General features: G+C 40.1%; 1 protein-coding gene across 1 annotated transcript in view; it reads left to right on the top strand.

Annotated features, from left to right (window-relative positions):
* ITGA8 (integrin subunit alpha 8) overlaps positions 1–25,172 on the top strand; it is a 210,144-nt gene that overhangs the window by 23,571 nt on the left and 161,401 nt on the right. The window contains 7 exon segments of the mRNA XM_019508352.1: positions 113–238; positions 2,658–2,702; positions 5,556–5,599; positions 6,335–6,391; positions 6,954–7,006; positions 15,297–15,502; positions 18,024–18,215. Coding sequence (XP_019363897.1) covers positions 113–238; positions 2,658–2,702; positions 5,556–5,599; positions 6,335–6,391; positions 6,954–7,006; positions 15,297–15,502; positions 18,024–18,215 — 723 coding nt within the window.

Below are 25,172 nucleotides of genomic sequence, written 5' to 3' on the forward strand. Positions count from 1 at the left end.
ATATGAAAACCATGTCTTAAATTACAGTTAATCTTAAACTGTAGGTAACCTTTCATTTTAGGAGTTGGCTGTTCTTTAAATCCTTTTAATTTGCAATGTTGTTTGAATGCAGGTCAGGTAATTACTGCCAATATTGCGGATATCATCACCGATTATTCATTCAAAGATATTTTAAGGAAACTGATACGAGAAAAGCAAACTGGAGTGGCCCCACCATCATATGATGATAATTACCTTGGTAAGATATATATGCCCTAAAATGAGTGGCCACCTATTCATGTGCTCCAAGGTGGGGTGTTGTTTTAATTAGAGTGGCATTCAGGAGCTGCAGCGTCTTATGTTTTCAGTGTCCTGTGTTTCAAAGTGGCGGCTGGGTGCTTTAACTAAAGCTCATTTGATGAGCTTTAGTTAACGTGCCCCAGCCATCATTTTGAAATGCGGGGATGCTGAATATACAAGATGCTGGAGTGTTCTTATTAGAACACTCCAGCAGGCTCAGTTCATCAAGTCTGTTCCAGCATGTTCTAATCGGAACGCATCAGAGCTTGTGCAAAAGTGCCCAATAGAATGATCTTAACGAGAAAGCAAATCTTGAATTATTTATGCCCCAGTTTGTGAATACTTGGAACATGCTTCCCAAGCACAGGAGCAATCCATTAGTTTGCTAATAACTTCACTAAGACCACTCACATGTTTGGCTTTAAGCACAGTTATACATCTTTGCAACGACAGATCCTAAGTGTTGTGTGTCCAGTCCTCCTTAGAGAGGCTATGGAATCTTCATTTCTGGAAATCTTTAAAAGAAGAGTTTAGATAACTGTGTTGGGCATAATTAAGCAAGGATGATCCTGCCTTGAACTAAACTTCTCAATGTCCCTTCCAGCCATATTTTTCTATAGTTATTTTCTATTCTTGTTTTGTCTTTAATATAGTTAAGTATACATTAACTTTTAAAATATACATCATTCTAATCACAGAAAATTGATTGAGTTTATGATAATTAGAAACTATTTACCGGTAAATTGCTGAATGAAAAAAAATATTATTTTTGTAATGATTTGTACAGTAATTCTGCTCTTACTGAAGTTTAAAAAGCAAACTATAATTGACTTTACTGACAGCAGAAGTATGTCCAAATGCATAAAAAATAAATACAATATCTCCTTGACTACATGCTTTAAAAGAAAGCTGACAGCCTGCCCCATGAGAACTTTGCATAATGTATACATATATCTGCGTGTAAGAAATGTTGCTTTCTTTTCCATGATTGTAGAAATGCTGTACTGTCAAACAGTTCAGTGCACATAAACTGCTTCCAAAATGGTCGAAACCAGTTTAAGATAAGCTTGGGTGGATGTAGTATCAGACTTAACTGATTAAAATTAAATTAGTTTATTGAACTTCTGTCCCAGATCCCCTCCAGATTCAAGTTAACTCACAGTCCTCCAGCACTTCAGGATGCTTTGCACCTCCCTCACAACTCCTACCCACCCCCCACAGGGTAGGTGGGCTAGCCCTAGCCCAGGGGCGGGCATTTATTTTGGGCAGAGGGCTGCTTACTGAGTTTTGGCAAGCCATTGAGGGCCGCATGACAGGCAGCCCAGGGCAGATAATTTTCTAAATTTTTAGGGGCCTTGTGGGCCAGATAGAATGGCTTGGCAGGCTGCATCCAGCCCCCGCGCCACATTTTGCCCACCCCTGCCCTAGCCCAAGCTGTCTGCTCCAGCCAAGCCAGGGAGGTGTGCTCTAGCACAGTCTGGCTTCTGGTCTGGGCCACTGCAGGCATGTGGCTGCATTTCTGGGATCAAAAGTGAATGTCTGTTCACTTGCTTATCAGTTCGATCTATGCATCTTAGTTCAACCTGCAAAGATTGAATCAATTCAGCCTCAGGTTTTTTGACTGGCTGTACTTAGCCTGGAAATTAAGCATCTAATTCACAATAGATGTGTACAAATGCGCTTTAATATGCAGTAGCCTATTCTACTGTGCATTAAAGCGGTGTGTAAAAAAACTGGGCTAATATGCTAATGCTCAGTAGAATAGGCTATTGTGCATTAAGCATTACCTAAAAAGTGTGCACTTGTGCTATTGTGCATTTGTGCAGCCTAATGCACATTTATTTAGTACCTCATATTGGAGGTACTAAATTTAATGCACTTTAGGAAAAGCACATTAATGCACTTGTAGACATACCCATACAATCTTTTGTAAATTCTAAATCCTAGTAGGACTAATCTGCATCTCTAGGTGTCTAAATATCTTTGGAAATCTGTCTTTGAATTACATTAATAGTTAAAACTGGAGAGTGAAACAAATGGGTAATAAATAAGTATTAACTAAAAGCATAGCATTTACACATTATTTTTATATGAATTATAAAATATTAATGCTTTGAAGGCTAGTCTTGGGATATAGTTAAATTGCCAAACTGTTCCCAATGATCTCGGCCTGCAGACTTAGTGAGCTTTTCAGACTTACAATGAAGTTGGTCATAACAAATAACTTTTCTTTGTAATCCAGTCTTGGATATACTAGTTTATAACATTTTATAGAGATTATTGGACCAGAAAACAAATCTGATTATTCTTCCAGAAATGTCTTTCTTTGGAACTAAATGATTTGTCAGGTTCTGTTCTTGTAATTTATTTTTAAACAGGATACTCAGTGGCTGCTGGGGAATTTACTGGCGACTCTGAACAAGGTAAGAACCCTATGTTCTTGATTGCAAACCATCTGACTGGGCACTTATCGGCTTACTGAACAATATAATGTCTTTTACATATTAGAAAGGTAAGGAATAGTTCAGAGGAATTCCTGAAAAGGAATAGCGTTGTCTATACTTAATATGCTTAGACAGAAATCTTACCTTGGCTGCTATACCCAGAGAGAATGGAGCTTCATCAACCAAATCTCTACATCCTTTTGCTTAGCTGTATTTTCTCCACAGTGGAAGATAGGAATATCCTCCACAGTGAAGACAGCTGGAAAACTAGCTTTTGTCTGCTTAGCTCAGGTATCCAGAGCAGGGCAGGATTGGTAGCAGGTTGTTCAAAAGTTCATCATGGCCTGTTGGTATGTATTCAGGTGTCTGCTCAGTGCTAAAGCCTGGTTTGCTCCAGTTAAGCTGCCGTGGTACCACAGTTAACTTGGATATGTCTTCATATACTGCAGTTGCACTTCCAACTACAATGTAGGCAATCTTTTTGAAAAGTTACGGATGTAGAATTAGAGTATGGCAAGTAGCATGCACCACACGGCTGTTACTGTGACCAAAAGCAATGAACGTACAGAAGAAGATAAGAATTGCCATTTACTGCACCTGAACATAGGTCCATCTTGTCCCGATCCTGTGTCATGCAGTGGCAGAGTGGATGCTGAAAGGGAGAGTGAACTGGGTATGACCATAAATGTAATATATATCATCCAATGCACCAAATGCCCTGATGGAAAATACATAGAAGACTAAACTGTGCACCAGAATGAACGCACACTGGAAATCTATCAAAGACAAGAATAACCAGTTACCTGTGGGGGCACATTTCTCATAAGAAAACCACTCTCTCTCCAGTCTCTCAGTTCTAATCTTCAAAGGGAATTTACAAAACACTTTTCACAGACATGCCTATGAAATTCATTTCATCAACAATGAAGTGGATACAAAAAATCATGGACTAAATATAGACATTGGATTTCTGACGCGTTATAATCTGCCTAATATCTAACTCCCCAGGTACCGCTCCACTATTTACCAGCTACATTCATTCCCCTTCCCTTCCCCCCACAGCCTGTCTCTCACCTATTGACTCCTTAATTTACATCTTCACTGACTGCCTTTCTTGCATGCATATCAGCCTCTGATTTCTTTACTATTCATTCAATCCAGGAAGAGCACACACCAACTGTAGATGCTTCCTCAGCCTGACGAAGGGTATTTCTACCCAAAAGTTTGCTAAGAAGAATTTTTCCAACTATTTGGGTTGGTCTAATAAAATATATCATATTTACCCAAAGAACCTTGTCTACCTATGTCCTTAGGCCAACATGGCTATAACCTGTCCCCCTGGATATGACCAGGGTTTTTGCCACTGTTCCGCTGCCACGTGCAGCTTCCCACATTTAAGGTATAGGCCGTTTTGATTTAGCGACTCTATCCCAAACTCCTGTGGTCACACTTATCTACACTGGATTTCATTTACCATTTGGTGGCCTATTCTCTCAATCATGTCAGATCCTTCTGTAGTTCCTCACGGTTTGCCTTGGTCTTTACCACTTCGAATAACTATGTGTCATCCACAAATTTGTCCACCTAACTACTCACCCCCTTTTCAGGTCATTTATGAATATGTTAAACAGCACTGGTCCCAACACAGATTCCCTGGGGGACCTTGCTGTTTACTTCTTTCCATCTTGAAAACTGGCAGCTTGTGTACCTGGTAGCTAGCTCTTCTTGCTGAGAGCAGGGCTACTTGCTTAGTCCATTCCCTAACCTGTAGTCCATATTCTTTAAGAATACAGTGCCTGGGATAGAGTATTTGCTGCCATCATCCTAATGTATTATGTTCCGTGACACAGTAAGAAGTTTCCATATCCTCTCTTCCCCACCTAAAACATACAATTCAAGGGCAAGATTAAAATCTACATTTATAAAGAGAGAATATATTATATTAGAAAGTGAAATATGGAATTAATCATGTAAAGAAGGAATGGATTAACTGTACATGAACAAAAGTGCATAAAACAATAATGAACAAGATTCGTTTAGAAGCAAAGGCTTTTTCATGGATCTAATAAATTCTACATGCAGGTATTTTTACAACTATTTACATTTAGAATAGGAGCTTTCATCTACAGGAATATGAAAGCACATTACAAAATCAATAGCAATATTTGCAAACAATACATATTTGTATCAACATCAAAGTATACCCACTTGTTAAGAGAAAATGCATTAGTAACATAACAGTAGAGTGACATGTGCTGTAAATTTGGGAAAAATAACAAGGAAGAATTTTCAACCGATTCTAGGTAAGCAGAATGTTATGACTGTCATGTTTCACAAACGATCCAGGCAGAGACTTTGAAGGTATGGGTGATACAGAAGACCTAATCAGAAAAGACAACATACAGCTATGGAAAAACAGTGTTTTCAGTAGAAGTGCATTTAATTTCTGTTAGGGGTTGCTTTGCTGTAGCAGCTGTAGAAATTCATCTTGGCTGTATCATGGCCACAGGAGTCATCTGAATAGTCAGAAAGTTGACCCACAGTGTAAATATCCTAGTGCGTACTAGGAGGGAAAGGACTCTGTCCAGGTGTAGACTAGTTCAGTGTGTAATGGTTTAATATTGCATATACCTAGAGATGCCAATAGATACATTTTATAAATGTAAAAATTTTGCTGAATTCTTGACATGAAGTACTGAACATTTTGGTAAGGCTAGCAGCTTACCCTTCAATGATAGGGCCTATATGTTAGGAAGATTCCAGTGACTGGGACTTTGTTTGATGTTCTAATCATATAAAATAACTGAGCAATTAATCATTTTTTCTCTTCAGAATTGGTTGTTGGAGTTCCAAGGGGAGCACAGAATTTCGGATATGTATGTATTGAGCTGATATTTCATCTATTCATACTAAATGTGTGAGCTAGATTGCTTTGAAGATGAAGCCCAAGTGTAAAGTCCAAGGTTATTCAGATTTGGAGTTATAGTTTAATGCTTGTGCTCTCTATTTATTTACTGTAAAGAAGCTGTCTTTAGTGGTATAAATTGAATATCAGACATGAGAAGTCATGAAAAGCATTTTGAAGAGAAGAGTATGCTTCCCTTAAAATTTCATGAGCAGTCTGCCTGGTAAATTGATAAGCCTGATTTGTAGCCCTTGTATGTCAGTAGAACTTTTGAATGTAAAAAGAGTGCCAAACTCTAGCCTCCTATTAAAACTTGCTGCACATGCCGCTCTTCCTCTGAATACGTATTTTATCTGAATTCAGATAATTTACATATAGGTGTATTACATGTGGCTCCCACATCATTGTAGTGTCCAAGTGCCTCAAAATCTTCAGTGTACAGATGCATGTAGCACCTCTGTAATGCAGGGAAGTACCCCACTCCTTATTTTGCATACAAGGTACTGGGGCACAAAAAGTGTAGAAGATTGCCCAGCACCACTTACGAAATCTGTGGTGGAGCACAGAAATGACTTCAGACATCCCAAATCCTAGTCTATCATCCTAACAACTTGACCACCCTTCAATTTCCTCTAAAGATGCCTGTTGCTACATTGTAATTTATCATGATGTGATTGAAATCTTGTATTTTTTTTTCTGTTACCAGGTTTCAATTATTAATTCTACAGACTTGACATTCATTCAGAATTTCACTGGTGAACAGGTAAAAAAACCTAAATAATAAAATATTCCATCTCAAAATAATGTAATTATACCCACAATATTATCATATTTACTCAAATTCAAGATGAGGTTTCTTTCCTCATTCAACATGGGGAGAAAGAGTTGAATATGGTCCAAGCAGAGAGCTGCAGTGGCCTGACCCCAGCCCCAACCTGGGGAGTGCAGGCATGGGGGGAAAGCAAGTAGTGAAGAGGAGGTGCAGGGAGCAAGGGGCAGCCAGCCTGCCCCATCACCCACCTCCCTGCCTGCCATAGCAGTGGGAGGGATGAATTTAAGATGGCCCTTCAATAATTAAGTTTCATACATGAAAAATAATAACAAATTTATAATTTTCCATGTATAGAATCTAATTAGTAGGGGGTTGTCTTAAATTCAAAGCCATTTTGGATTTGGGTAAATATGGTACAGTGTAAAGTGTATGTTACAAAGTATTTTCTACCTTTCAGAATTATTATCCAGAAGTACAGGAGTTTGTCAGATTTAAAAAAAAAAGTTTTTATTGAGTAGAAGATCTTAACTTGCATGTTGCTTTTTGCTTACAGATGGCATCTTACTTTGGGTATACTGTTGCAGTATCTGATGTTAACAATGACGGGTAGGTTACCCAGTGCACCCCAAACCCACTGAAATTCAATATAATTGAGTGTTTAACATTTTCCCTGAATTTTCAAAAAAAGACAATATTTTTTAATATTTTGGGTGACTGGGGGGAAAAAAATCTTCAAAAATCATGATAATTCTTTTAGGGCCTGAAAGCCAAAACAGAAATGTTGAGCTCAAGTTTTTAAGCACCTTCTCTGCCAAAATGTCTGTCACATCTGCACTGAACTTCTAATCCTCTAGTTGTAAGTGTTCAGTTTTCTTCTCAGCTTTCTTTCTCTCTCTCTCCTTTTCATTTTTTTAAAATTGGCCTACAGTGTTGACTGAATAAGTTTTAGAGAACAAATGTAAAAACAGTTTACTGCAAGGTGAAAAATGTTAGAGCTTTTACTGAGTGCCAGCTGCCTCACAGTAACCACTTACATACATGTATTTACCTTGTAATAAGTGGAAATTAAATTGCTGTAGCTTTGCCTTCAGTGAAAGAGGAGTATGTTACCACAATTTAGCTTCTGTTTGGCTATTTAGCCCAGGGTAGGAAAGTACACACAAGTGGTTGCTGCTAAACATTTGGTAAAGGCCTTTACCCCTTCTCTTGTGTAGTAAGTCATTTGCATGGCCATGTCCTTTCTAGAGACCTTCTTATTGATCACTGAGAAGATGTGCTTGGGACAGTAAGGGCAATTCTATCTCCTAGGATTCAGAAAGGCAAAGCTATTATTCGAAAGAGATGGGTAAAAGTTAAAAGCAGTACTGTATATTCTGCCCTTCTGAAAAGCAGAAGTCTGCTTTGCATCAAACTGAGATCAGCCAGAACCACACCAGCAACCTCAGTTACTCAGGTGGCACTCCCTTCAAAAGGTCCACAGCTTGTTGGCCCCTGAAAGCTCTTTACAAAGGGGCAATGTTTCATGGTTGTTTTAAGAGGCCAACCTGAAGAGCAATGCCTCTTGAGCTCAAGATAATGCCTGCAGGGATTTTAGGCCTTAGTCCAGCAAAGCACTTTAGCAACGTTGACAATAATTTTGTGAATGGTACTATTAAGTGTTATTGTTGGGGCCTTATTGAGTGAATATTAGCATTAGTTGCTTCTGATGGATGTGAGGATTTCTACTGTCTAGAGCTCTGGGGTTTTCCTGGTGTTACTTCAGGGTTATAATTAGGTCTGTAGGTATTTGGCTATTGCAGAATATCTGACTTTTCTACTTTTCATTTGGTGTTTAAACACCAAAAGATATTCAGTATCTTCATACAGAGAGTGACCCTCAAAAAGATCACAGAGGTAATAAAAGGAGAGGTGGGAAGTCATGAGGCATTGAAAGAGTTATTGTAACTTCTAAAATAAGAAAATAACATTTCCAGAGTAAGTTTGGGATAATTAAAAATTTCAAAGTATAAGGTTAAATGTAGCAGCTATAGTATACATTTTTTCCACCTTTCAGAGTAAATATGACCTTGTAAAAAGTAATAACACTTTTTGTCCTTGAATAAAAGGTCTTCAACTTTGAAAGAATTGAAAACCACTATACTAAATCATAAGAAGTGCTTTATGGAGCTTCCCTTACTGACCCAAACTACTTCCTGCACAGGTTATTTTCTGCAAATCTTTCTGCATGGGAGATCTCTCAAAATCTTTTCAAACTCTTCTTTGTGCCTTTAATTCCAGTGCCAACAATATAATCAAACTGCTTTGGAGGCTTGTGTGGTCTCTCTTCCTATATCTGAAAGGAAATCTAGTGACTCTCCAAGATCTAAAGATTCTACAGAAAGCAAAACATAAAGGAGCTCCGCTTGAAAATATGCCTGCTTGCAGGCCAGTAAGATGAATTGCACATATACTAATAGAAATATATCTCTAAAGGTGAGACTAAGGGCAAGAACAGACAAAATGTTTACGCTGGCAAAATTGTCAAAACACAGGTTTTTTAAAAAAAGCAGTGGGAAGTCAACACAGACACCTAATTTAGGATAATTTAGCCCCATATACTGAATAATTACACCTGAGAGAATCAAAGCTAAAACTCTATTTTAAGTTGCACTGGTTTAGATGCCATCTATCCATGTTCATCTTGAGGGAGCACTTTGAAGGCAAACAAGCTAATACCTGCTCACCTGCTGCTTGATGGTGTGGAGGTATAATAGCTGCTTACTTCATGCAGCTACCCAAGGATAGTTGCACATCTGACTTATTCTTGGTCCCAGTATATAAAACTGATTAAAATTATATTGATATGTGTTTATTTATCTATGCCCTAAGTTTGACCCAAAAAAGCTGAGGGAAAAGGCCACTTAAAAGCAGGGAGAAAAGCTGTTAAATAGCTGGGGATCAAAGAAGGGTGGAGGTATCAGAAGCAGATTGTCTGAGGGGTCTGAAATCTAGTTTTTATCCAGCTGAAAAGATGAATAGGGTCATCACTTTTATTTTAAACTTCCAGTACTAGACCCTTTGGTTTTCAAAACAAGCTAAGAAGGCAACTTTGAACCTAAACAGTTGGGTGAAATCTTCCATATTGAAGTCTGCAAGTGTTTCACAGACATGGCAGGGAACAAGGAAAAATGTTTTTTTTTAGTCTGCCCTAAATTGCCCAACACTCTTAAAAAAAGATCAGGTAACAGCTTCCATTTTGTAATAAATGTATGGATAAAATTCTTAGTAAGGAGAAGGAAGAGTTTTTTCATTTTAAGCCAAAACTCATGTGTCCAATAAAAACAGTAAAATAAAATGTTTACCAGTCTTTCTTTGTACTTTACCAAAGCTCCACATAGTTACACTTTGACCTATTGACACTTCCCATACTCCTGCTGTTTGTTACTCAGCAGGGTACAAAGGAATTGAATAAAATTCCAGCAGGTGGTCAGCTTGTGCTTTATACCACTTTTTGATTAGTAAGGAAGCAGTAATGGCTTTAGAAACCATTATGTGCTGGAACAAACAAATACTCTGATTTATGTTAACTACAACATGATGGTGTAGGGCTGAAATAAATCTAATTGAAACTGATTAACGTACCACCACATATTGAGCTACAAATATGAGTATATGCTGCTGTTAGTAAGTTTTGTACTTTCTTTTGGTCCTGATGCCTTTTAAAAGGTATAATGTCAACTTGAACTTAGCTTGACATCCATAGTTCATAAAATTCTAACTTGTGCAAAACCTAACAGTGACTGAAAAGTTTCCATAACTAAGAAGGATAATGTCAATCACGCAGCCAAATAAATGATTCATCTACAGTATGCAAAAACAAGACATTAGAAGGCAATATCCTGGAAAATTAACCAAATGATAAAGCAAACCAAACCAGGTTTCACAGCTTTTTATTTTGCACTCTGAGAGAAATATAAATAAAAAGTAAATGAAGATCATAAAAGATGACAGGTAAATTGGGGGCTATGTCTTGGCAGGAAACATATGTCAGGGACATGAAGACAGGAAAGCTGAGTGCTCAGGGGATTCCAGGTTGCTTTGTTGACTGTGGGCAACCAAGGACAGGCTGCAATAATTTGTGTGATTGCTCTGCCCCCACACTTAGCAGCCCAAACCCAGGAGAATGCAAAGATGATAAAGAGCCCAATGAGCTCCTTTTCCATGGACTGCATGTGGTACACAGTGCCCTTACATGTTTCAGGGAACTCATGGACAGGATTGCATGGGAAACCAGTCTGAGGGAGAGAGAGAGTCCAAGAGAGCTGGCTATACTTTAAAGTAGCCTTACTGAGAGTGTAGCAACAAACCATCCCGATGTGCAGAAAGACTTACAAGTATGGCAGAAAACCAGCTTGGCTTAGCAAGAAAATTTTCAGTAAACTAAGTCACAAAAAACGAAGCTTATAAGAAGCGGAAACTTGGACAAATAAATAGGGAGGAGTATAAGAGTATTACTCAGTCATGCAGGGATGAAATCAGGAGGGCCAAAGCACAACTGGAACTGCAGCTAGCAAGGGACATGAAAAGTAACAAGAAGGGTTTCTACAAGTATGTCAGTAGCAAAAGGAGGATCAGAGAAAGTGTGGGTTCCTTACTGAATGGGGGAGACAACCTTGTGACAGAGGATGCAGAAAAGGCTAAAATACTCAATGCCATTTTGGCCTCAGTCTTCACAGGTAAGGTCAGCTCCCAGACTACTGCACCAGGCAGCACAGTTTGGGGAGGAGGTGAGCAGCCAACAGTGGCAAAAGAACAGGTTAGGGACTATTTAGAAAAGCTGGACATATGCAAGTCCATGGGGCCAGATGGGATGCACCTGAGGGCACTGAGGGAGTAGGCTAGTAAGATTGCAGAGCCACTGGCCATCACCTTTGAAAACTCATGGTGATTAGGAGAGGTACTGGCTGATTGGAAAAAGGCAAACATAGTGCCCATATTTAAGGAAGAGACAAAGGAGGATCCAGGGAACTACAGACCAGTCAGCCTCACCTCGTTCCCTGGAAAAACCGTGGCACAGATCCTCAAGGAATCCATTTCTAAAAACTTGGAGGAAAAGAAGGTGAATAGGCACAGTCAGCATGGATTTACCAAAGGCAAGTCATGCCTGACCAACCTGATGCCTTCTATGATAAGGCGACTGGCTCTGTGGATGAGGAAAGACCAGTAGATGTGATATACCTCGATTATAGCAAGGCTTTTGATACAATTTCCCACAACATTCTGGCAGGCAAGCTAAGGAAGTGCGGGCTGGATGAATGGATTATAAGGTTGATAGAAAACTGGCTGAAGCATCAGGCTCAGAGGGTAGTAATCAATGTCTAGTTGGCAGCTGGTATCGAGTGGAGTGCCCCAGGGGTCTGTCCTGGGGCTGATTTTGTTTAATGCCTTCATTAACGATTTGGAAGATGGCAATGAGTTCACCCTCAGCAAGTTTGCAGATGACACCAAGCTGGGGGGAGTAGTCAATATGCTGGAGGGTAGAGCTAGGATTCAGAGTGACCTAGACAAACTGGAGGATCGGGCTAAAAGAAATTTCATGAGGTTCAACAAGGACAAGTTCAAAGTCCGGCACTTAGGAAGGAACAATCTCATGCATCAGTACAGGTTGGGGGATGACTAGCTGGGCAGCAGCTCTGCAGAAAAGCACCTGGGGATTACAGCAGACAATAAGCTGAATATGAGCCAGCAGTGCGCCCTTATTGCAAACAAGGCCAATGGCATACTGGGCTGCATCGGTAGGAGTGTTGCCACCAGGTCAAGGGAAGTGATTTTTTTCCCCTCTATTCAGCACTGATGAGGCCACATCTGGAGTACTGTGTTCAGTTTTGGGCCCCCCACTACAGAAAGGATATGGACAAATTGGATAGAGTCCAGCAGAGGGCAACAAAAATGGTGAGGGGCCTGAGAGATGTGACTTCTGAGGAAAGACTGAGGGAACAGGGCTCATTTAGTCTAGAGAAGAAGAGACAGAGGGGACTTGATAGCAGCCTTCAACTACCTGAAGGGGTGTTTGAAAGAGGGTGAAGCTAAACTGTTCTCAATGGCAGCAGATGACAGAACAAGGAGCAATGGTCTCAAGTTGCATCAAGGGAACATTAGGTTAACTATTAGGAAGAATTTTGTCACTAGGAGGGTAGTAAAACACTGGAACAGGTTGCCAGAGAGGTTGTTGTATCTCCATCCTTGGAGGTTCTTAAGACCCGGCTAGATGAAGCTTTGGCTAGGATGTTCTGGGTGGGGATGGTCCTGCCTTGAGCAGGGGGTTGAACTAGATGACCTCCTGAGGTCCCTTCCAACCATAATTTTCTAGGATTCTATTTTTTTTCCACATAAACAGTTTGCTTTTCCCTAACAACCAATGTTGTAAGGGTGGGATTTTACTAGTGCCAATGGGTATTCATGAAAAGAGTAAGGGTCACAAGATGACTAACTTTTTAATCTTACAGCACTTGTGTAAAAGGGGTTGTCTCGCAGTTAAGCCACTAGACTGAAACTCAGGCAATCTAAACTTAATTCCTGACCTCACTGTTGGTTTCTGGTGCATTAATTGGCAAGTCCCTGGGAATCAGTTTTTCCAAGGTATTTTAGGTGCCTACCTAACTCCCATTTGATTTGCTAGTATTGTTGTAAATCTCACAAGTGAGGTTCTGAAGCTTTCATTTCCTAAATACCTTAAAAGTGTGTTTTTCAGTCTCTTGTCCTTAACTTCCCATTTGTAAAATACTTAATTGCCCTCCCCATTTATTTCCCTTTTCTATACAGATTTTAGGATCTTTTGGAGCAGGGACGTACAACTTTAAGGACAGACTCAAAGAAGTAGAACTATTTAGTTTGGAAAAGAGAAGACAGAGGAGGGATTCAATAGTAGTCTTCAAATGCCTGGACAGTAGTTATATAGAGGGTGAACACAGATTATTCTCTGTGTCTGTAAAGGACAGAAAGAGAAGGTGGTCTTTAAATTGTTTAGAGTAGATTTTAAGAAGAGCTTTCTCAATACAAGGGTGGCTAAGTATTGGAACATGCAACTCAGAAGTTGTGGAATCTCCATCCTTGAACATTTTTAAGAACAGGTTAGACAAACACTTGACTGGGATGGTTTTTAGTCAGAGACTATCCTATCTTGAGCAGGGACTTATATTAGATGACCTCCTGAGATTCCTTCCAGCCCTACTGTTCTGTGATTCTCTGGTAAAGTTCATATGCAAAGCATGCTATAATGGTAAATAATGAGATCAGTTTGTAAAATAAAGCACTGATGTTATCTGAATAACATTTTCCCTTTTGACAGCATCTGTTGCATGTCAAAGACTTCAGCTAACTTTCTGTTCAGAAAGTTAACATTTTCCATAAATAGAGAAAGATTTTTTTTGATGTTTAACATGGAAAGAAAAACACATTTTAAATTCTCATTCAGCATCTGCTTTTTTCTTTTTTGTAGGATGTCTGCACCAAGGGGTGGTAACTGACTTTTGAAAATGAAGAACTACATTTAAAATTATTTTACATTTTAAAGTATTCTTTCCCTTGCAGCAAAATGTTTAATAAAAAATAACATTCCTATATAGTTTGTGAAGCAATTTATAAAATTAAAATTCTATAGGATTCTTCTACACCTGCAGAAAAGATTATAGATCTGTGTTGCATTTCTATACAATTATTGGTTTTATTGCCTGTTAAAATCAATTGGATTTTTCCATTATACTTAGAAAGAATATCTAGTGTGGGTTTGCCAGTTTCATTGCTTGCTGTTAAGGCTTTTGAGAGATCATGTCAGGTTCAAGGTAGGAAAAGTTTTGCTGTCAATTGAATTAGGACAAGAAAATACAAGCTTCACCAAAATTAAGTATATGAGAGTCAAGTAGTAATCCTTTACAGTAACAAAGATTTTTCATATCATAACCCTCATCTGCTATCCACTAAAAGTTACTTGGCAAGCCCGCTTTTGTGAACTTGGGAACAGGTTTCATATCCTCATTTGACATGAATGTTGTGTATCTTTGATTTGCATATTGTGAGGCTAGTTCTGTTACTCTCAATTTTCCCAGAATCATACTCATTTTTGTATCCTTTTTAAGTAGGCAATCTTTTTGTTGGTTATATTAAAATATCATAGCCATATTTTTTGTATTTAGAGCAGTAAGATAGGGAAAGCATTTCAGCTGGTCTCTTCCTTTGTATTGATTCTGGATTCTTTCTTCTGAGAACTTCATCCAAAAAAGCATATCATTCAAAGAAAAAACATGTGCCAGAGTATGTATTCTGGACTGAGGTCTCAGTCTCCCAGTTTCACATTTCTATCACTGATTGTACATTAGTTGCTGCTCTAGCTTCACAAAAGTTGGTCTGCTTTTAAAGCTTGTTATTTTTGTTCTATTCATCATAATCTTCTTTGTACTTGAAAAATATGCAGGCTATATTGTATAATGTGCTGTTTTTTAGCAGATAAAACAATTTTCCCCAAAAAGAATGTCTAAAATGTCTAGCATGTCTAAAATTAAGGCATCTTCTTCAATAAAGCTATCTAATGAAAAATAATTGAAATAATTGTAAGAAGTTGTTTAGAATTTAATCAACTTTATATTATTTTTTTCCCCACATGGATATCTTTGGGGAGAAGGTAACTTATACACCAGAAAACATAGTAATTTGTGTCTCATTGGCAGTGTTTTTAGGACCTGTCTGAGTGTCAATAAGCCAAATTCTATGACTATAATCTAGTAAAATCCCTGTTGACTATATACTAATGCTAACTGGTATTTGTGGCTTTTCAGTGTTCTCACTGTAATAGTTCTTCATATTGATAACTGAACATTTTCTGAATTCCCCATTGACATTGATTTTGGTTTTATTTCTCCAGCTTAGATGACATCTTAGTTGGGGCCCCTCTATTTATGGAGCGGGAATTTGAAAGTAAGCCTAAGGAAGTAGGGCAAGTTTACCTGTACCTGCAGGAAAGTGCCTTCTACTTCCAAGATGCACAGATATTGTCAGGCACCGACATGTTTGGTAGATTTGGCAGTGCCATTGCTCATCTCGGAGATCTCAACCAGGATGGCTATAATGGTAACTTCTCTCTATATTATATATTGTTGCAAACAAATTGTCTATGTACTAAATTCAGTAATAGATTGCATCTGGAGACTCCTTTTTTACAGTCCTTTCTGAGAACAGAAGAAAAGCTACTTGGAGAAAAAGCCAAATAAATAATATATAGCTACAGGTTTGTTTTTCTACAACACGTCCATTTCTTAACACAAACATCCACTGTTGAAACCGATGAGAATCTTTCACTCATGAAAGGAAAATTAAAGGTTGAACTTTGCAAATCACATCCAGCTGAATTCAGTGCTGTAGCTGCCCAGGTACTGCTCGGCTCCCCCTGCCTCCAGCAGCTCCTGTTCCTCCTCTTCCTGCCTCCTGTGTCACTCCAGGCAGCGGATAGTGTGGGGAAGGGCAATGGCTGTGGGGATGCATGCTGGGCATCACGTGCCCAGCCAGGTGGGGAGAAGCTGCAGTTGGGTGATTCCTGCCCCAGTGTGTGGGACTCCAGCTTCAGTTCCCAGCCCCCTTCCACCTACTCAGCTGTCTGCAAGCGGCTGCTTATTGCAGTGAGCTCAGTGCTGGAGTAGTCTCTCCTTCCTCCCTCCAAGGGTAGACTCTGCTGTGGAAGTCTGTCACATAACAATCATCCCTACCCTCTCCCTTCCTCTTTGTGTCCTTTGTGCACAGTGGCATTTCCCACCCCATCCCCTACTATTTTCTCCCTTCCCTGACTGCTGCTGATGTCCTCACTGTTCTTGGTTGACCCAGGGGAGGAGGCTCTAGAGCTGCTCGTGTCCCATTCCAGTCAGGCTGCACATGAAGCCAGGCTCAACTGGAGACAGCAGCACCATTAGTAAGCAGGTTTCCTTCCTCCATGCTTGCTCCTGGGCTGGGAGAGAACACCCACAAGAACTGGGCACAGAGGGGGAACTTGTCTGCTTCTGCTCCTGTCCCAAGCTGATCCTGGCTCCCTGCAGTGCCTGGTTGGAGTGGGCAGGAATGGCCTTGGAGCTGCTCCCACCCTTGGGACACCTGGAGATAGTAGCAGTGGTGGGTAGAGGAAGGGAGGGGAGGGGAAGGGAGGTGATACTGAGCATGGAGGGGAAACAAGGGGGGAATTCTTATCCAATTCAGGAACTTCAAAAGTCCTAGGCTGCTGCTCCCATGTTGTGTTGACTGAAAGGGAGGTGCATCCCTACCCCTGCACCCACTGTCATTCTGCCCCATGATCCTTAAAATGTTCTTCAAAAAAGCCTGGGTATCTATGTTTTTTTGGTAGGTTGAAAAAACACATCGAAGAAAATAAACATTGCTTTGTGGTGTCTATTTTCATTTTGGGTGCCTTAAAGCCTTCAACATTTGTGCCCCCCTCCCCCCCTTTGTCCCAGCTATTGTACATTATTTCCTCCACATGGTGGCTAAGGTTTTTAAAATAGATTCCTGACTTTTGGGTCCCAGCTTGAAACATAGAAAAAGGGCTAATTGTTAGAGGGCTGGTATTTGGAACATAAGGTCCCTTAAAAGCAATTTGAATTGGGCATCAAAAGTCACTAGAGAATTTGAAAACCTTGGCCCCTATCTTTTGGCAGGTAAATTCATATAGTTTACTTAGTTATCTTGGCTGTTCGTTGATCTTTGTGGCTAACCATTAGCAAGGGAGAGTTTGTAATATATAACAAGCATAAATTATAAACAACACATGGCCCCAGAGCAATTAGTAGTATAAACTCACTTTCAGAGATCTGCTATTTGCATGAACTGTTCCATCTTATTCTTATAGTTTGTGATAGCCAGGGAGCCTTTGAGTGAATTATAGCTGTGTGTTCCCTGTGGGACTTCCTCTTATTTTACATTTTTCTCCTTTCCAGGATCCTCCTCAACAGCTTTATTTTCTATCTGCTTATATTTTATTGTTGGTGATGGGAACAATGGAAATATTTTACTTTTCATTGTAAGGTGTTTTACTTAGGACCAAACAAAATCAATCTGATAGTATTGTTTCACTGTGTACCAATTTTTTCTTCTGCATGCTACAATGGTGGCTGTTCAACAATGCATTCATGGATTTTTATTTTTATTTTTTTGGAAAAGGGACAAATCACAAAACAGAATTACTTAAAGATCTTCTGTTAATTATGTGATAGAATAAATCAGGGAACATCTCACAGTGCTTGCTTAAATACATTATTGTTACATTAGCAATTAATTTGGTCTTGGTTTATTACATTTTAATGAGTTGCCCTGAAAACATGGAACTCCCCCCACCCCCACAAGATAAAAAATAAGGTATGGATTGTCTGTCTACTGCAATGTGAGCACCTTGACATTTGAAAATAAACTTTTTACATCCAAAGGCCTCAAAGTTTGAAATGTTAGAGGTATTTAACACTTTTGTTTTTACATATTGGTAGTATATAGTACCAAAAAGAAAAACAATTAAGCCTCAGCTCTTAATGCATAATATGGGCCCATGGGTTGTATCTTTCTGTAGGAATTAGTTTAGCCTTTGTTCTACTTAGCTGTCTTTCTTTCTCAATTGCAGACATTGCAATCGGTGCACCATTTGCTGGTGAAGATAGGGGAGGCAAAGTACTTGTCTACAATGGACACAGTAATGGGTTAAATGCTAAGCCTTCCCAGGTTCTAAGTGGATTCTGGGCCTCACAGTCCATGCCTGCGGGATTTGGCTTTACCCTAAGAGGAGACTCGGATGTAGACAAGAATGATTACCCAGGTAAGATTTTTCCATAAGAAAGGGAATTTCATACCTCGATTCTCTGGAAAATGCATCATGCCTAAGCTATTCCTTTTGGAAGGCAGAGGTCAAAATAAAGAATAGGCATAGTTTTTTTTGTGTAGTTCTAGCATTGCTTTCCTGAGAATTTAAAGTCAGACAAAACAAATACTCCTTTTCCTGGCAAGAGAGATCATCAGAAATGCAAGAAGGACTTAAATTGTTACATTAACATAACACATGTTACATTTACAACAAAAAGCTTAACCCTTTTGCCCACTCAAAATCTGAATACACAGTTTTATTTAGCTTGTAAGGCCTTCTTCATCCTAACTTTTTTTTTCTTAATTGAAACCATGTCATGTTAAAAGAGAAGTCACTGACTTGATTGTATTGCTAGTTATTTCCTTGAAGTATTGTTTTCAGAAAAGATGCTGAAGTATATAGATTCCTAATTGTTTTGTTTTCATTACAAAAAGCAGAGACAATGCAGAGTCAACATATTGAGTCACAAATTTTAATTTAGGTCTTTCACGCCCTTATTTGCACTCATCCCTGTGGACTTCTCTTTTAGTTTGTTTTTAATTTTTCTTTAACAATGAATAGTTAACTGAGGCTTGTTTTATTTATCAAGATTGCACAACTCTTGCAAGCTTTTATTTTTGTTTTTACTTTAATTAATTTATTTACTGGAATCTTTCCAGTTTGGTTCAGCATTTCAACAGCATATGCTGCCTAAGGCTAAGTACACTTAATCAAAAAGCCTGAGGCTGAATCAGTTCAATCTTTGCAGGTTAGTCTAAGATGCATTGATTGAACTGATAAGCATGTGAACAGACATTCACTTTTGATTCCAGAAATGCAGCCACTAGGCTGCAGTGGCCCAGGCCGGAAGCTGGGGGTCGCTAGAACATGCCTCCCTTTTCAGCTGGAGCAGATGTCTTGTGCCAAGGATAGCACACCCACCCTGCATGAGGGAGCTTGTGGGAGAGGTGCAAAACCTCCTGGAATGCTGTGGGACTGGGACTGGGACTGCAAAACCTCCTGGGATGCTGAGTTAACTTGAATCTGGAGGGGATTTGGGACAGAAGTTCAGTAAAATGATTTATTTTAAATCAGCTAAGTCTGATACTACATCCATCCAGGTTCATCTTAAAACAGTTTTCGCCATTTTTAAAGTAGTTTATGTGCACTGAGCTTCTGTTGTGTTACAGATTTGAACTGGCTTCCAGTCACTTATACTGGTTTATGTATAATTTCTGTCTCTAGCCTAAATGTACAACATCATTTTAATTAGATTCCTTTTCACTTTTTCTTTTGGGGTCAGGTATATGCAAGAACATATTACCCCTCCTAGTCAGGACTGAACAACCCAGTAACATTTGTAACATACTCAGTATACTTGTCGTGGTAATGTAACTTACTATAGTAATGCTCTCAAAGGGTGTGGACAAATGTACATTTTCTCTACTTCAAAAGCTAAAAAGGGACAAATCACAAAACAGAATTACTTAAAGATCTTTTGCTAATTATGTGATAGAAGAAATCAGGGAATACCTCACAGCGGTTGGGGAGCTACTGCTTAGGAAGGGACATCATCAATTACTCTGTACCAATTACATCTGTGTGATTCTTCAGTGATACAGGTTATCTAAATTACCCTAACTTTGACTCTGAAGGAAGCAGGATTAAAGATAGAGCAGTTTTTGCTACATTTATATGGCTACAGCATCATGCAAATATAACAGTTGTATCATAACAGCTTGTATCAGTATCCTTAAGGTGCAGATAGAAATTAAATTTGCCATGCAATCAGCCCCTTTAAAGCACTCTAAAGCTGGGCCTGAACAGAAGAGTATAGCTGCAGAGTGCTCCAATAGCATAACAAATCAGCCCTCACTGTATAAGGGTTCAAATGAAGGTTGTCTCAGGATGGGAAAGTGAGAAGCAGGGGAGGGAGGTCTGTTCTGGGGTCTGTCCCCTATTTCATGGATCACAGCTTGCCCCTGTTACTGCTGCTACATCTGAGCCCCACCCCCAGAGCAGCTCCCCACCCAGCTGCGTACCAGCACTGCTGGGGCTGGTCTCCATAGAAACTCTGGCCCTGTGCTGTCATGGGCCCACCACTCCTGAGGTCTCCATGGAAACTGGCCACAGTGATGTGGGCAGGGGCTGCTGGGAAATGGAGCCTCGCTGCTGGCCATATCTTCCATTTTGCCCACCCATGGTCTATACCCTACTATACAGTTTGGGAAAGTCAGGTGCAACTAATGCCCTGCCTCTTCTGGGCATGCGGTGGGCTTGGTGCAGGAGCATGCCGAGTTTAAAATAAAGTGCTCGGGGGCTGGAGTTGTTCGGTTTTTTTCTCCACATCTGCAGGCAGCCAAAAACATCTGAAGTAGGCTGTAGCCTACATAAGTTCATGCCTCTTAACACATTTCTGGTGCCACCCTGCCCTGCCTTCTGCCTATGCTAGTAGTTTACATTTGAAGACCTGCTATAAAGTTATTTTTCTTATATTGCCTTCATTATCAGCTAGCAAAATTAGTTCCCTGAGAATTTTTCATGTTTCATGGTAATTTAAGTTCAAAAAATGATGGCTCAAGTGAGCGAAAGCTGAGTAACTGAGAATGGAAGGAATTGTTAGTCATTGTTCCAATTTTTATTTATGTTGTGTTAACACTCATTCATCTGCAGTGACTAATGAGCTCTTTGGGGACAAATAAGGTTTTAATTTAAGTCCCAGCACCATGAACATTTTCCAAAGCATCCAAGAGACCCTCCAGCAAAATTGCAGAAGAACAGATTCAATTTTATTAGTAGCTATTAAGGGGTATGAAAAGATGACAAAGCTAGTAGGGAAATACAGATCGTCCAAGTGAGGGACTAACATAAGAGGGATGGGGCTGAGGAAGGGAATGCAACTACATTACAGAAAATACAATGTTAGCCAACTAAGCCCAGAGGTGGAAGAAGAGGAAGGGGGTTCACGATGCTGACAGAGAAAGAAGATAGATACACACAAACCCATACAATGGTCCACAATGGTGGAGGAAGTAGGTTGAAGAAAAGTTACTCAGTCCATATAGAGTTTCATTGCGGGGGTCCTCTTTGGGTGGAGTGGGGTGGTCCGTTGCTAAAGATTCTTCTCGAAGTGAAGTCCGTCAGATGCAGAGGGAGGTTCAGGCAGTCCCCTCTGGGTCCAGTCTGGTTGTGGTCTGTCTGGTGGTGTTGGTGTACTGGCAGTGGCCCGTGATGTGCTCCACGTAGATGTCATGGGACTATTATATTCCTGACATTTCTAGGGTTAAAACACATGCACACTCCCCAAGAAAACCAAAATAAAATGCTTTCAAGTATTTCTTCAGGTCTTCTTTAAACAGCCTATGGAAACAAGAAGAATATACATTGAATAGAAAATACCCAGATGATTCAAAAGCAGGTTAGGCAGCATACATTGAATCTTCCCTAGGACTTCTCATGCATGAGCTACTGACAGCAATTCATTTAAAATATTTCTTTAGATATTTTCTGACTGTCATTTTAGGGTTTGTGCCCCTCCTGGCCTGCTCTTTGCAAGGTGTTTTTACCATGTGGTTATTTGGGATTGAGTTGGTTTTGTTATATGGGTGAGCAGTTTTAAGAAAATTGTCTTCCAGTAGCTGTGTTTACCATGGCCGGTGTCTTCCTTTGCCCTTCAGTCAGACATCTGGACTGACAGTGTCACCAGCTCCACCTACCAGGAAGTGATGGAGCAAAAATAATTGTTAATCAAGAAACCAGCTCAACTGCTGCCCCCTCAGTTTAGAAAGACCAACAATGTTGTGAAATATGACAATAACAGGTTACCTAGAATAGTTGTAGAATCTCCATCCCTGAATATTTTCAAGAGCAGGTTAGATGGACACTTGACTGGAATGATCCTGCCTTGAGCCGGTGGCTGGATTAGATAACCCCATGAGGTCCCTTCCTGTGCTATTTATACGATCCTAATTTTTCACAGCAATGGAGTACCTTTCTGGGAGAAAGAGGGAAAGGAACTTAAATGGAAGAAGATGGCTGGGATAAATACATTACCCAGTCAGCAACTTTTTCTATCATACAGCTCTTTTCCACTCTGTAATCAAAAGTCCTGATAGGTAGTAGAAGGACAAGGGAAAAGAGGATGAAATAGGAAGTACTTAAAGTACACCAGGTCACAGTGAATCACAGACCTGGGAAACAATTTCTCGAAAGTTAGGTGTGTCACTGAGGGGAGTGTGTCATACTTCTAGCTGTTTGAGTTTTTTAATTATTTGTTCTTTGGGGAACAGCAGCCCTGCCATAGAGTTTCATCTCTCTGCTCCGAGCATATCCACACCATGCTTCTCATGTGTTCAAGGAGGAATGTCACCAAATGTTTCCCACCCAGTCATTCCTAACTGTACATACCAAATCCAGAAAACCTGTGATGAGGTGACTCTCAAGCACACTAGAGACTGAGGCATTGAGCACCTGTGGGAGAATGCTGTTAGAGCAGTGTCACTGCCACATTTCTTGCTTTGGCAAATGGGAGCCAGTCAGGGTATGTTCATGAGCGTTCCTCTGAAGACCCGCTAGGAGCATCATGTAGACATAAGTTTAGGCATCAACAATGCTACAGCCCCCTTGAATGCCTTAGTAAAAGGGCAGTGAAGAATCCCATGAACTATAAGAGGAGCATGGGTGAGGTTGAGGAGGTGTGGAACAGACATGTTATCATAAATAATAGGGAAGTAACAGGGCCAGAAGGAATGTGGGCAGATGTAGGAGTGATGATAAAATTCCTCCTCCTCTTCCCATACACACACTGCTTTAGAGACCACTTTAAGCATTGCCAGTATTTTTGTGTAATGGTGTTTGGCTAAAGCAAAGCCCTTCAAGGGAGGGTTCTGCCAATTCATGGAGGAGGAGGTGAAAGGTTGACACTAGTGTAATGTGGTTAAGCACCTGTTCCTCTAACCAGTAACACATAAAAGAATGAAAAATAAATCCAGAGTAAGGATTGAACTCCTGGCTCTGAAACAACTCTGAGATGCCTTAACTGCTCAGTCACCCAGGATCCATTAGTGAAGACCACTTGTGGTTAAAATCCCTACATTGCATCTCAGCCATAACTTTTAAATATTCCTCATATAACATCAGGAAAAGTTAATTTTCTTTGCAGAAAAGACAAAGATTAAAGGAAGCATATGCTTAAAACAAAACAAAAAATCATTTATTGGTACATGCAAATTTGTGTAGGACAAATATTTAGGATACTTTTTGTAAGGGGAAGAAAGACACATGATGCATGCAACTACCATCTATACTTGAATCCAAGACAAGGTCCCCCTCCCCCCATGTACCATGGATAAAAAAGCCACTTGTTTTGGATTAGAGTACAAGCTGGGGGCAGGTGGCTGCTGCAGCTCCAGCTCTGGCCCCAGCTTGGGCTCAGAGTCAGAGCCACAGCTGCTGCCACTTACCCTCTGGCTCTGGCCCCACCCAGCATATAGCAGTTTTGGGTAAATATGGTAATCCAGTGTATCTAAATATCAATCTTCCTCCAGTACTGACAGTATAATAGATGGGATAGCTTTTCCTACTTGTTAGCAACCTACTCAGTGTAGTGGCCATCTGTCTTCAGTCTATCTGACATAGATATTATCACTGTTAAAATAACAAACCACTACTTTTAACTTCATTAAAATACTGAAACTTGTCTAACCTTTCACCAAGAAAGATGAGACTTCTAAAATTTTAAACCCAGCCCTCAGACTTCACCTCCAGGAAAATGAGCTCCAGGAAAATGTTTCTATAAAATAATGCATTTTATGCATACCTAGAATAACCTTATAGAAACCTAGACTTGTGTCTTTAGAATAATTTCAGATGATGTATACCCAAAATGATTCCTTTATAGAAGAGGATGTTTGGATCCATAGGACTAGATTGTGTCTTACAGACACACTGGGAGTGGTGAAGAGAAGGTCCAGTCTGTGGCAAAATGCCACACTGAACATTCAGAATTTGCAAGATGTCTTTGTGCTCTAATGAGGCAAGGGGTGGTGTTTCCTCTCAGCCCTCTCACACTGTCAATGCAGGGCCAACAAGGGTTCCTTATTGTGCACTATGACAGGGTTACCCAAAGACTAACCCTTAACATAAAGCTATAGAAGGCTGGTGAAAGAAAGTAAAATAGAAGGAAAACATATTTCAAATAGATCAAGCTCCACAAAACAGTTTCAGTTTTCTCTTATAGTGAATTCTGAAGTGAGAGAGAGTCCATAGTTGACAGAAGAATTGGAGCATAAGAGCTGTCCCTGCTTGTTTGCCTGATGACTCAGGGGAATACACAGAATTTGCAGACTCTCCCTTTTTTTTGATTAGTGAGAAATCAAGTTTTGTGCTGTGTTCAGCTGAGTGATTCAGTGTCAGAGGAATCCACTATTTGAAGAAAAAACTGGTGAAGTTCTTAGTGTCTTCTAGCAAACCAGCCATTCTCACATCACATGTTGCCCCTATGGAAACAAGAGAATAGATTTAGAACTAGAGGCTGTGTGTAGATGAAATGGGAACCCTAAATTGAAGCACTGGGTTTTAAAAAACACTGATTCAATTTAGACTTGATTAAACCGCCGTGTTGTGCACACACGCCGCTGACTTACCTGCTTCTCCGGCGAGGAGGAGAGGGCGAGCTGCTGGCGGGTGGAGTGGTCCTTGGGTGGCAGGAAGCCTTAAGCCAATTAAAATTGTGGGTTATGGAAGGAGTGTGATTGCGAGTGAAAGAGCAATACCATTGCTGCGGATGCTCAAAGCTTCAAAAATCAGCGGATCTGAACAGGCCACCTAGTGAGGATTAGGGAGCAAATAGGCCCTGACAATGGGCTTGTGAGTGTGGAAAGCCAAATGTGCCTGGGATGAAAGCTGTTGCACTTATAAAGCTTGTAAAGCTCT

Source organism: Gavialis gangeticus, unplaced genomic scaffold, assembly GCF_001723915.1.
Source record: "Gavialis gangeticus isolate Ggan-Ray unplaced genomic scaffold, GavGan_comp1, whole genome shotgun sequence".
Taxonomy (NCBI): domain Eukaryota; kingdom Metazoa; phylum Chordata; order Crocodylia; family Gavialidae; genus Gavialis; species Gavialis gangeticus.